General features: G+C 41.4%; 1 protein-coding gene across 1 annotated transcript; it reads right to left on the reverse strand.

Moving 5' to 3' along the window:
- Window positions 1-1,320: 1,320 nt before the first annotated feature.
- On the reverse strand, window positions 1,321-8,147 carry LOC100372859 (carbohydrate sulfotransferase 1-like). Its single transcript, XM_002730815.1, has 2 exons — window positions 7,919-8,147; window positions 1,321-2,387 (listed from the first exon to the last, which is right to left on the reverse strand). Exons 1-2 carry the CDS (start codon window positions 8,145-8,147, stop codon window positions 1,321-1,323), a joined length of 1,296 nt encoding a protein of 431 aa, XP_002730861.1.
- Window positions 8,148-12,273: the final 4,126 nt, after the last annotated feature.

Genomic DNA, 12,273 nt, shown 5'->3' on the forward strand with positions numbered 1-12,273 from the left:
GCATTACTTCCCAACACATTCTTTAAGGATTATTAAGCTAAACTCGTCTTGCGTAACTAAGCTAAGTCATCTACATAGAATGTGGAAAAAGATTGACTATCACCAGATTGTGGGATATGTTAGATAACATTCTAATTGTATTATTATGAACTATTCGAATTCGATGAAAGCCTGCTCTATTAAATCTGACCATAGATGACTACAATACAAATTGGAGCAATAGCTACAGTTAACGTTAAGAGAACATTATCAAAGAGCCGTACCCACAAAATAGCTCTAGTATTAATTCCGTGTATAACTGTTTTCTAATGCTCGTAATCTAAATAACAGTATTCATTTACAAATTTCAGGAGTACAAGATCGTCTGCATAAAATTAAAACTCAGCTCAGCTACATGCAAATTAAATGATTAACAATTAATTCAGATTTTTGGTCATTTTTGGTTTTATAACTTTAGAATGCGATCACTAAGTTTATTCAAATACAGATGCAAGCTGATTTTCTGCTGCACTGCAGAATCCTGCTTATAGTGAAAGTTCGAGTTACCAAATGCAGACGTTCAACAAAAACAAAAATATATTTTGCCCGTAAATTGAAGTTCTATTAATTGTTAATTGGACATCGAGTTACAATTTGGTTTCCAAAATATGGGCATCTCAATAAATTGGCACATTTCAGCTGTTTCGTGAATATTCCATAAATCATTTTTTTAAATTTCAAACTTGATACATGGGTGCACCACAGAGTTGCTTGTCCGGGGGTTGAAATGTTGTATACTCATTACCTAGTTTAGAAATTTGTAGTTGTTTCACATATATATCTCGAGTATCGTTCCTCATTAGATTTCAATAAAACTTGGTACATAGGTGCTCTGATCTTAAATTTGTAATACATTTATAATATTCCCTATTTGTACTTCATACCTTTAGCACCGTGATACGGGAGCTCTTTCTGGGCTTTCTTAAATAATAGGATGTATATAGAATAGTGACGAACCACACAAATTGAAATTAGACAGATTCAAAAATAAAGTTGGATAATAATATCAGCCGAGAGAATGTTTAAAACTCACTCGGGTCGGTATGAGCAGTTCGCTTTCCCTGTTTTTTTTTAACCTAACGAAAGCAAGCAATCTGATCAAAATCCGATACAGGTATGAGGCTCCATTTGTTTTCTTAATGACCCTTTATAGAATATTTATTTGTATTTTAGTTTAGAATATGTCGATTTTTTGTTTTTTTCGTGCCAGATTGGAACGCAAAATACCGAGGTTGTTTAGCTGTGATATTCGACCAAATAACCCGTTGTTCAAGTTGAATTTCAACCGTTGAAGGAATTCAATCCGTCAATGAGTGGCATCCTTAAAACGAGTTGAACGGATTCGTCATGTTGAACTTCTTCTTCGTAAATTTGAATATAACCCAGTCTTTCGAACACGTCATTGGGACAGTTGTCTTGTACGATCTGAGTTGTATTGAATGGTAAAGTATAACGCCACTTAACAGAATTACCCGGTAATGCCTTCTGGCTGCTCAATAAAATGCCGCTTATATTGTCGTTCAACGGGATACCAATAAAATTATAGAGTTGGGGCACCACCTCGCGCGGTCTTTCTGACAAGTCCTCGTATCTGACTATAAAATAATTGCTCCGGAACCAGTCCGGGCCTTTGGTAGCAGCATCCATATTTGTTTTCAGCCAATCACAGTAGACCCTTGTTATTACATCAGTTCTGTTGCGTAACCCTTTTGAGTTTATCATTCCACGTGGATCACGTACAATTTGTATGACTTTGACATCGTATTTTTTCAATGTACGCAGGCCGTTCGTTATGTCATTGACTCGCACTGTTTTGACTACCTTATGTCGTTTGGCTCTGCACATTTTCGTTAGAATTTCAAATGTCATTCCCTTTGCGGATGCGTGTTCAAACTCGCTAAGGAAAGCCATCCACTTGACTCTGCGAATAAACCGAATTAAATCCGGAGAACGTGTGAAGTTGCATTCAAAAAAACATTCAAGGAGATCGTAGAACGGCAACTGAAGTTTTTCCACGTGTTCGGCACTGTCATTTAAACGGTCAAATGGTAGCCTCAAGCTTTGCTCGGGTTCATACAGATACATGAAATCGGGATGGTGTGAAAAATATCGACCAATCAAAGAAGAGCCAGTCCGCATCCTGCCGTTCACCAACACGTGGACTGATTTATCCGCCAATGTACCCGGATCAGGATCTTCCCTCTGTTGGAGATCGTAATTAGATATTAATTCGCTCATACTCATACTGTGGTTTCCATAGTTACGATGCACGGCGATGTACAGTACAACTAAAAAAGTTGAAAATCCTAAAAACGTCAGATGAAGTTTCTTCATTGTACGTGGAGGTCCTGTCAATGAAATAGAAGACAGAATGTAATTGTAATGTAATTTTATATTACCACTGAACAAAATCACTCAACTTAATTAAATATCTACAATACCATTTTTCATATTTAAATTTCATTTGAACTATCGCGAAATTCCAAAAATTGTAACCCGTGTGCGCCGTAAAATCAACTGTGATCGATTCTACAAATTGCTGACGTAACCAAACATAATATAAGGCGATCCAGTAACTTGCAAAGCTGTTTTCAGACATGGCGGATAGACTAGCCGTCTAGCGACGAAACGTTTCTGTGACGTCAAAATGACATAAATGGGCGAGAGTAATTTAGCTCAAAACGACGACTGTGTTTCATTGGCGCAACTTGCAGGAATGTCGTATTTATCGTGATATTCTTATGCTTTCATTCTATTTTTTGGTATATAAAACTGTGCAAGTCATTTATTCTCCCGTTATCATTCTTTACAAAAATTACAGATTTGACGGAATGTATTTCACAAACATTTAATTTGTAGTATACCAAAACGACCAAACATGGTGTATACGTGTAATTCAACAAACGCATGCAACCGCACATCCTCGGCTGTAATAATTGAACATTATGAACCACCACAGTCCGTGTACAGAACTGTGCACCCACGTATAATTATGTTCAGACATGACACAAAAAAGAAAATCATTTACACACAAGAACCACGATAAAACAGACACAAACTGAATAGGGCCAGGCTGACTCTGTCGATGTTGTGTCCTAGTCGATAAAAACAGCAGGACAGTTGTGTATAAATTTTTGTATTCAACGTCGTAGCCACGGTCAGGAAAGAGCAGTCTCGGGACTCATTCATATTTTTTAATACGAAGCCTCTGAAAGCACTGTCTCGGTATCGAGCAGGTGATTGAACTGAAACTTAGAAAATGAGTAATAGTACCAAGTTGAGTTAAACATTTAGTACATACTCACCTTCTCAATCAGACATGCCAAACATTGCACACGAGGTTTTTGGTACAAGACACATCCAGAAACATACGTACGGTCTAAACTATATTTCCATAATGATAGTCGGTGGCGGCGTGATATGATATTGAATCAGTAGTCACCATAGGACCTACTGCTATATTACTTTATCCTTTGATGGAGGTAGAAAACTACCTCCATGATCCTTTGAAGCAGCAAGGCGTAAACAAAGTCATATTTCATATTAAAATGACTAACCCCCATGAAAAACTGGGCTATTTTAACCCATAGAGGCAATGGTCCGGGTATCCAATATTAAAAAAAATATCTTGAAAAAGAGTGGTTTGTCTATTTAAAAACAGCATCGTCAAATCAATAGGTATTTAATTTGACTCAGCTGACTATTCACTCTAAATGTATTGGTCTGCCATTTCAAAACCGATTTTCAAAAATCACAAATCTAATGCTTTTATTTTGGTAACATATATTATATAACAGAAATACAAGCATGCCGTTTGTCGCAAAATGTAACAAAATGTGACCCGGCGCTTTGATACCAATTTCAGCTGTGTTGTCATAGTGATTTTCAACTGACACTCCCGTACTATTCAAGGCGATATTAAAATATGAAATGATTATTATTATACATCTGTCACTTTAACGCCATAACTTACAGCGTGCCATAATTTTGCGGTATTGCTCTGGGTATTTTGATCGTACCATATTAGGAAATGCGAAATCCAAATATGGAGCGATTACGCGCGTGAGCGTTTTCTAATAATAAAAACAAGCCATGCATGGCACAGTCCCCGTTAGTTATCAAATTTAAGATATATAGTTTTGTTTATAGTAATATAGCTGGAATATAACCATGTCAGGAATATGATTTTTTAACATTAAAATGATTGACATTTGTATCTGATCGTCAAAAAAGTACTTGTCCATATTGAGAGATATTGCTTTGGAACAGCATTCAGAATCAGCCATTTTGAATACATGTATATATATATATATATATATATAACATGATGTATAACGAATATATAAAATTTGAATATAATCAGTGAAAGCATTTAAGAGATATGGCTCTAGAAGCCCAATCATTAAAACAAAACGGCCACCAGACAGCCATTTTGAATCCGATCTGAAAAATAAATGATGTGCATCAGGAACCTGTAATGTCTAACATATGTACCAAGTTTGAACGAAATCCATCCATAAATGCTTGATATTTGATGATTTTTAAGCACAAAAATGGCCACCATTTGGCCATTTTGAATAGGATCGTCAAACCAATATATCTGTCTATCCATGACATGATGTACAATGAATATTTAAAATTTGAACATAATCAGTGAAAGCAAGTCAGAGATATGGCACGAGAACCACATTCATTAAAACAAAATAGCTGCCAGTCGGCCATTTTGAATCTTATATAAAAAAACAAAATTATTTGCATCAAGGTCCCATAATGTCTAATGTATATACCAAGTTTGAACAAAATCCATCTGTAAACAGCCGAGAAATGCTTGATTTTGATGATTTTTTAGCACAAAAATGGCCGCCATTCGTTCGGCCATCTTGAATCAGATCGTAAAACAAAATAATGTGCAGCAAGGTCCTATAATGTCTAATGTATATACCAAGTTAGAACAAAATCCATCAGTTAACAGCCGAGAAATGCTTGTTTGAGAAAATCTTGAATCAGATCGTGAAACAAATTGACGTGCATATGTATACTATCATGTATGATGTATGTGTGAAGTTTGATTGTGATTGGTCCAGGCATTTCTAAGATACAGGTCCGGACGCACGCACAGACGCACGCATGCACGCACGCACACACACACACGCACGGACACACGAAGGTCAAAACATAAGTCCCCGTTTTCGGACTGCGTCCGAACAGGGACTAACAAACATGACAGCCCCATGCAAGTTTTGACCAGACTCCACACAAAGAAGTTCGCTAAATCTGTTCTATACTTTTTGGATTTCGGCATTCCCATGATGTATCTTTGGGAGAGAAAGATGTATAATAAGGTTATTACGAGGATACCTCAAAGTATGCACTCAGACAGTACGCCTTCACATCAACCTCCGCTGCACATCGATCGATACTTTCGCTGTACTGTATTCGTGCACACTTTTCGGTATCCTTGTAATAATCTCATATTATATTAGGGTGGTTGGGGGGACCCAAAGTCTATGGTGAGTATGAACTATGTGAATAGGCGGGTTCAGAGAACCCTCTGCCTAAATTCACTATGTTCAATTACCCACCATAGACTCTGGTCAGTCAAAATGACTATTTTAAACTGTAGGCAGAGTCAGATGCCGATAGGTGGCGGGTTTTCCGAGCAAACAGAAAAATTATGAAAGTCTCTTCCCAGTCCAGGATGCAACACTCTACAACAATCACTCAAAACCTTAGTTAACACCCAAAAAGGGTGGTATCTTACCTTACTTGTGCTGTCCTCGGAGCAAGAAGCCAAATGGCTGCTGCGGTGACAGGGTTCGGTGTGTCCGAGAAAGCTAGCCCTAAACCCAATTCCGGGGTAGTATGCTTTTGAAGTGAAGACCGAAACAGTTCTGCATGAGGGCATAGGTCGAAAGCAAAACCTGGGAACTTCCAGGGAGTGCTGTTATAGAAATGCTGAGACTGACTTATCGCCTATGCGCAGGGACCCTTGTGGTCGTTTGGGCTGGGTCAGCAAACCAAGTCTGACCCACTATGACAGGACCCAACTTGAAGAGACCGTCCTCAATGGTTTGGGTGTCTCTTAGGTAGTAGTTGATAAAGACGTTCTGCGTTCGTCAGAAGCCTGCCCTTAGTGTGTGCTCGGGGGGGGGGGGGCTAATGCTAGCACTAGCGAGTTAGCAATCGCACAGACTGCATGCGCTCGTAGTTGGTGTCTCTGCAAGCTCTGTCGAGGAAGTTAAAGTATTATAGACCTCTAATACAGTCTCAGTAATCCACCTGGTGATGGAAGTTGGGGAGGCCGGCCTATCCTGCTTGCCTGTGCCGTAACACAAAGGCATGTGCCTGGCACCCTATCCTGAATCCTTAGTATGGTTTTGGTAGCAACTCCGTGCTTGAACCGGGCAGAGAAGCAATTCCACCTGATCCTCCGGGCCGACAATATTTGACAACCGGGGGATGATGATCGGTTGAGGATCGTGTCCTGGGATTTGGTTCTTGGCGAGAAACCCGATATGTGTCTTTAGTACAACTTGATCGTCCATAAAGGTGGCGCACCCGTCCGAGAAAGACAGTGTGCCTAGTTCTGATCGATGCCTACCTGAGGCGAGGACCAGTAGACTATTTTACACGTAAAAAATTTGAGTGGTGCTGAACGGAGAGGCTCAAAGGGCGGTCTGCTTAGAGCGGACAACAACAACCGACAAATCCCAGTTGGGCGGTTCCCTTGTATGGGGTCTCGGTGTCTGAAAAGCAGTAATAATAGGAAAATCGGCTAGTTTTGTTCCAGAAACAATCTCAATGGTGGGGGACAAGGCCGACCTGAAGCCAACAATAGCTGCGTAGGACAAATCCACTTCGTCAAACAAGCGGACGAAGGAGTCTGCTACCTGGCCAATAGAGGAATGGTATGGATCAATCTCCCTTCTGCTACACCAATCAGTGTATGCTCGCAACCTAGAACTGTAGGCTACGTTGGTGGAATCCCTGTTCGTGGGCGGTTAACTCCACATTGGATTCCAGGCACCAAAAGAGAATTTGCTCCGCTAGGACTGACAATGATGGAAACCACCGCTGCATTGCCTGTGCGAAGCAGGACTCTGTGGTCTCGAACTACGGGTAGAAAGTGTGGTAATGCTAAGTGCACTGCTTTCAGTTCGAGCCGGTTGATATGGTGGGCCATATCCTTGGGCTTGTTCGTCCAATAGGTGCGCTCCCCAACCTTCGAGGGAGGCATCTGTTACCAGAGTCATACCTGCTGCGAGTGGGTCCAAGGAGGCCCCCTGTATGAGGTTGGCCAGTGACGACCACCAGGGCAGGGCTTCCTTCACTTGGTCCGAGACCAAAACCTGCCTATCTAGTTCCATAGGAGAGCTTGGCGTTGTAACAACAAGGGTTGTACCGGGCGGCTGTGTAGTGCGGCCTGGGGAACCACCCTTCGAACCGAGGTCATCATTCTGATGATCCGCATTAGTTCTCGGAGGAACACTGAGGGAACGCTGACTAGGCATTCGGCTAGGCTGCTTAGCGCTAAGCAACACGCTTGAAATAGCTATACCAAGCCTACCTCTGTGTCAAACTCCATGCCCAGTAACACCAACTGTGCGTTGGGTCGAGATGGGACTTGTCGATTTACTAAAGAGCCCAACTGGTGAAGTAAATCCTGTGTTAGCCTGACGTGTTTGGCTAATAACCCCTTGTCCAGGTTGTGTAGTAACCAGTCGTCTAGGTACGGATTGGGGTTTACCGACATTTGGTGAAGGAGCAGCACTACCTGTTTCATCACTCTGGTGAACACATAGGGCTCTGTGCATAACCTGGGCGATTGGAAGGAGATGGCAACTCGCTGGGTGCATCGGTATGTGCAGGTAGGCCCCGCTTAAGTCTAGTGTCGCCTGGTCTAAGAGGCTGGTGTGTTCTGCCTCTGAGGTCTCAGGGTCCTGGGCGTGCACAATGCGCTCAAGCAACTCTGCCTCAGATTGAGCTGGCGAGAATGCCCATGGATCCCCCTTTACCCGGGTTGCCAAGCGGAAATTTGTGGTACCAGGGTCTGGGAAAGGAGCCTTGGGATTCGGTTGGGGGTGTTTTGGTCTCATCCCACATCCCATGGGGTCTGATCCCGAAACCACACCAAACAGGTAGCGTTTGGTCCAGCGGAAAGTGTTGCATAAGATTTTACCCCACCCAGGGGCCTTAAGCGTTACCTCCTCCGCAGCTGACCAACGTCCGCCCATCAACACCGCCCTGCACCCCACTCGAATGAACAGAAAGAGACGTGCCAACGGGGTTGATTTGGATCCCGACGCCCGTGATCCCATAAGCGTTGAAGCAACCGTAAGTGGTCGCCTTGGGATCAACGGCGAGGGTATTTACATTGTATCACTAGGATCGTTGATATTCCGAATCACCCCAAAGGCGTGGCCCACCGAGTCGTTACACATGGAAGACTCTGAGGGACCGCCCTAGGTACTGGCTGTATCCAACGCGAGGGAACTGTCTTCTTTCCACTTTAAATATGTGAGAGAGAGCGTGTTCGACTGTGCGTCTCATGACAGGGTTGGTTCCCTCTGGGGACGCCCGTGGGTTGGTAAGAAGGGAGACAAAACCCACAGCAGAGACTGGACACAAGGGTAAATTTGTTACCGTTGTACCATTACCACCCGATGAACCCTGGCTGGCTGAATGTAGGGGGTGCAACATGTTCCCTGCCCCGAAAGCCCTGCCCCAAGATCGGAGGCTTGGCTGCCAGCATCCCCGTTGGCATTCAGGTCCCGAGGCCCCAGAGGAGACCCGGTGCAACTAGCCTGAGCCTTGAGGGGGGTCCCTGGAAGAGACGTGTTTGAATGCAAACTATGCTTTCGGGGGGGGCCACAGTGGAGACAGCTCGCTCCGACTGCGTCTGATCTACCCGGCCTGCCAGGGACGCAACTTGCCCCGACAGTCCTTCGACCAAAGCCCTCATCTCGGAGGCCAACCCGGCGCCGTGCGAGGAAAGATTCACAAAGGGACCCGCAACGAGCCCCATATGAGGAAAGACCTCCAGGGGCACAGCCTCGCTGTACCCGGTAAAATCGGGGAAAACCACCACCTAAAAAAACACAGACTGTGATGATGCCCTCGGATCAGTGGGGGAGACCAAGAAAAAATATCGGTAACTCCACCATCGGGCCTCCTACTCACCGTCTCTGTACACGAAGTACCGGTAGCCGAGCGCGAGGACATTCCACTCATGCCAAACTTGCAACTCACTGTAACTGATTTTCTTACTGGACACGCAACCATGCTGTGAAAAATATGAGCAACGCGGTCAGTCTCAGTGATTTTGATGGTTCTGAAAAAATATCTCAGGCCTCAGAACTCCAGTGAAAAAACACGCGCCTTAAAGGCAAAACCCCCGAACCCTGCATGTAGCTACGCAAAAAGCATTTCGAATGCGGGTTTTATGCTGGTAAATTCTGAATGTAACTACTGCACAGTCGACTCAAAAACAAGGAGGCCAATAAACAGCAGCGAGCCCTGGTGCTGTCATTACATCTATTCATTTCTAAATACGTAGATCAAGCATAAAATGAGAAACCTAGAAACCCGGACAGGAAAAAGCAAGCGATCCAGGCAGAGCTCACTAGACTTCATCTCGATGCGGAGAAAAAATCAGAGTGAATATCCAGCCGTAATGGCGTCGCCATATGGGCTCGGTCATGTGGTTCGTGACGTAAGGTTTTCCCTTGGGGTCTTGGGTCTTGCCCTGACCTAGATTCTATCTCTCCGTCATTGGCAGATTCGCTGATTAATGCCTACAGTTCAAAATAGTCATTTTGACTGACCGGAGTCTATGGTGGGTAATTAACGTAGTGAATTTACATAATCTTGATCAAAGGTGACTAACAAACTAGTATCGTTTCATATTTGAACATTCAGAAGCAATACAAATGCTTGATATTTGCCGAGTAAAAGTTCCATTGGTGACAAGAGAGCAAATAAAATGAGTGGATACTGGAACTTATTGGGAACTATCAGACCCCACTGTGTTGGGTTTGGAGCACTGCCTTGTCAGGCTATGTTTGTAGTTGAATGTGTAATAATAGTTTGTAAGTAAGTATATTTCTTCACTAGTATTAGTCCGCATATTTGGCCATCGCCTCACTACTTCGATGAGTATTCTTGCTTACAGTAAGCCAAATCTTGCGTTTCTGACAGTAGTATAATTTGCTATTAAATTTCAACATGTGTTGGTGTTATCGTTTTCCCATATAGGATTGACGTCCCTGATGTCTGTAATTAAATATCTGATAATGGTTTTGCAATCAATGTACGTGTAACTAATTTGCATACATTTTGTTTGTATCCCACCACTGTATTTACATATGCATTGAAACACCAGATGTGATTGTGTACTGCTTAAAAGTATATATGCATAATAATAAGCCAATTTGCATAAACTGAACATTCAAAAGATTACATCTTTTTTTTTACCTCCTGTGTGTTGTACATGAATCAAAGGGCCAATTTCAAATTCATGAGAACATGCTAGATTATTGGGTGCACAACTTATATTAGTTTGCTACCATTAAACAAGCAACCTGGCAGTCCTACAAGAACATTGTGGTAGCCTTGTCGAGCAACACACACCCATAATACCTTTTGAAAACTAACAGCTCAATTTGATACCAAGTAATATATATACATAATATACTTTGTGAGTAGCTTATTTACATAATGTAGCATATGAGTAGCTCATTTACATAATGTGCACTGTGAGTAGCTTATTTACATAATGTAGCATATGAGTCGCTCATTTACATAATGTGCACTGTGAGTAGCTTATTTACATAATGTAGCATATGAGTAGCTCATTTACAAAAAATGACAAATATATTTGCCAAAAATAGAGAATTTACATTGGTTCCTATGGCAGAAACATTGCATCATATCTCAAAATTCTGTTTAGTGACCTGTGCTTTTAAGATTATATGTAGTGTTATGAGGGCTACCGATGGCTGTCACACAAAAAAATGGAGAATTTTCAATATTAGTATTATCAAAAAGTTATCCTTAATAATGTATGTGAATGGATTCCTAGAGGAAATTACACAGGTTTGACTGTACTTAAAAAACTTACTCGCTGGCATTCATGATGTTATCATTCTTTTTATAAAACAGTGACCCAAGTCTTTTTGTTTGAGCATTTTATGGTGCTCCAGTGAACACAATACTGCAATCACATTTTCCTAATAAATTATTACAAATAAGTGAAAGTAAATCACGATACACAATCACTGTATTCTCTTTTCACTGAAAGTAGATAGCAGTTTATACAACACATACTGTCCTTGTGACAACAATCTGCCACATTTCACATCCAGAAAATACAAAAATCTACCTCTAATCTAATCCCTGGTTGCATACTGTTAACAGAATGTTCGTCCCACAAAATTACGGCACATAGTAATGTTTCAAACAGATCAGACAACATTCACCCAAGTACTGTGTTAGCACAAACAAAAAGCCAATACTAGGCAAGGCTTCTAATTTTTCATTGTGTACCAATCAAATTTAACACTACTTAATATGGTACTGCACATATATGCAGTGCATTATGGGAGAGATCTTCCCATTGTATATAATTGACAACTATAATCATCCTAAAAACGGCCAGAATTTTATGTAAATTCCATGAAATGTTGTAACGATATTTGCTCTACTAGTAGCTTGTGTTTGTAAACTGCAGGTGTTTCTATGGTCAAAATAAGTAATATTATTATTCACGATACAACAACTTGTATTTGGTTTATATGCACTTCTATTGGAGATACACTTCTAATAGAATGAATACAGTATTAGGATAGGATTTTTAATCTCATGTTATCAAGCAAAATTTGAGGAAATTTTTCAATTTCTCTATAAAAAAACAGTGTAAAATGCCAATGTTGACCACATTCTATGACATTTCAGACACCACTAAAATTATTGTAACTGCTATAAAAGATAAAGCTCAGGACACTGTCTGGTTAATTTTAGAAATAGAACTAACACTACGCCTTGCATGGTGGAGCCCGTCAACGAGAGCGAAGATCACTTTTGTTGAGTTCAAAAGCATCACAAGCGATAACGTTATCTGACCGCATCTCTACATCTATGATAAACCAACAGAGATGCAAGTCCATAAAAAAAACCAGACAATTGTAATGAAATGTTCATCAACAAAAAAACTAATCTTTTCTACAAATGACCTAC

This window comes from Saccoglossus kowalevskii, chromosome 13 (genome assembly GCF_978046115.1).
Source record: "Saccoglossus kowalevskii chromosome 13, keSacKowa6.1, whole genome shotgun sequence".
Classification (NCBI taxonomy): Eukaryota; Metazoa; Hemichordata; class Enteropneusta; family Harrimaniidae; genus Saccoglossus; species Saccoglossus kowalevskii.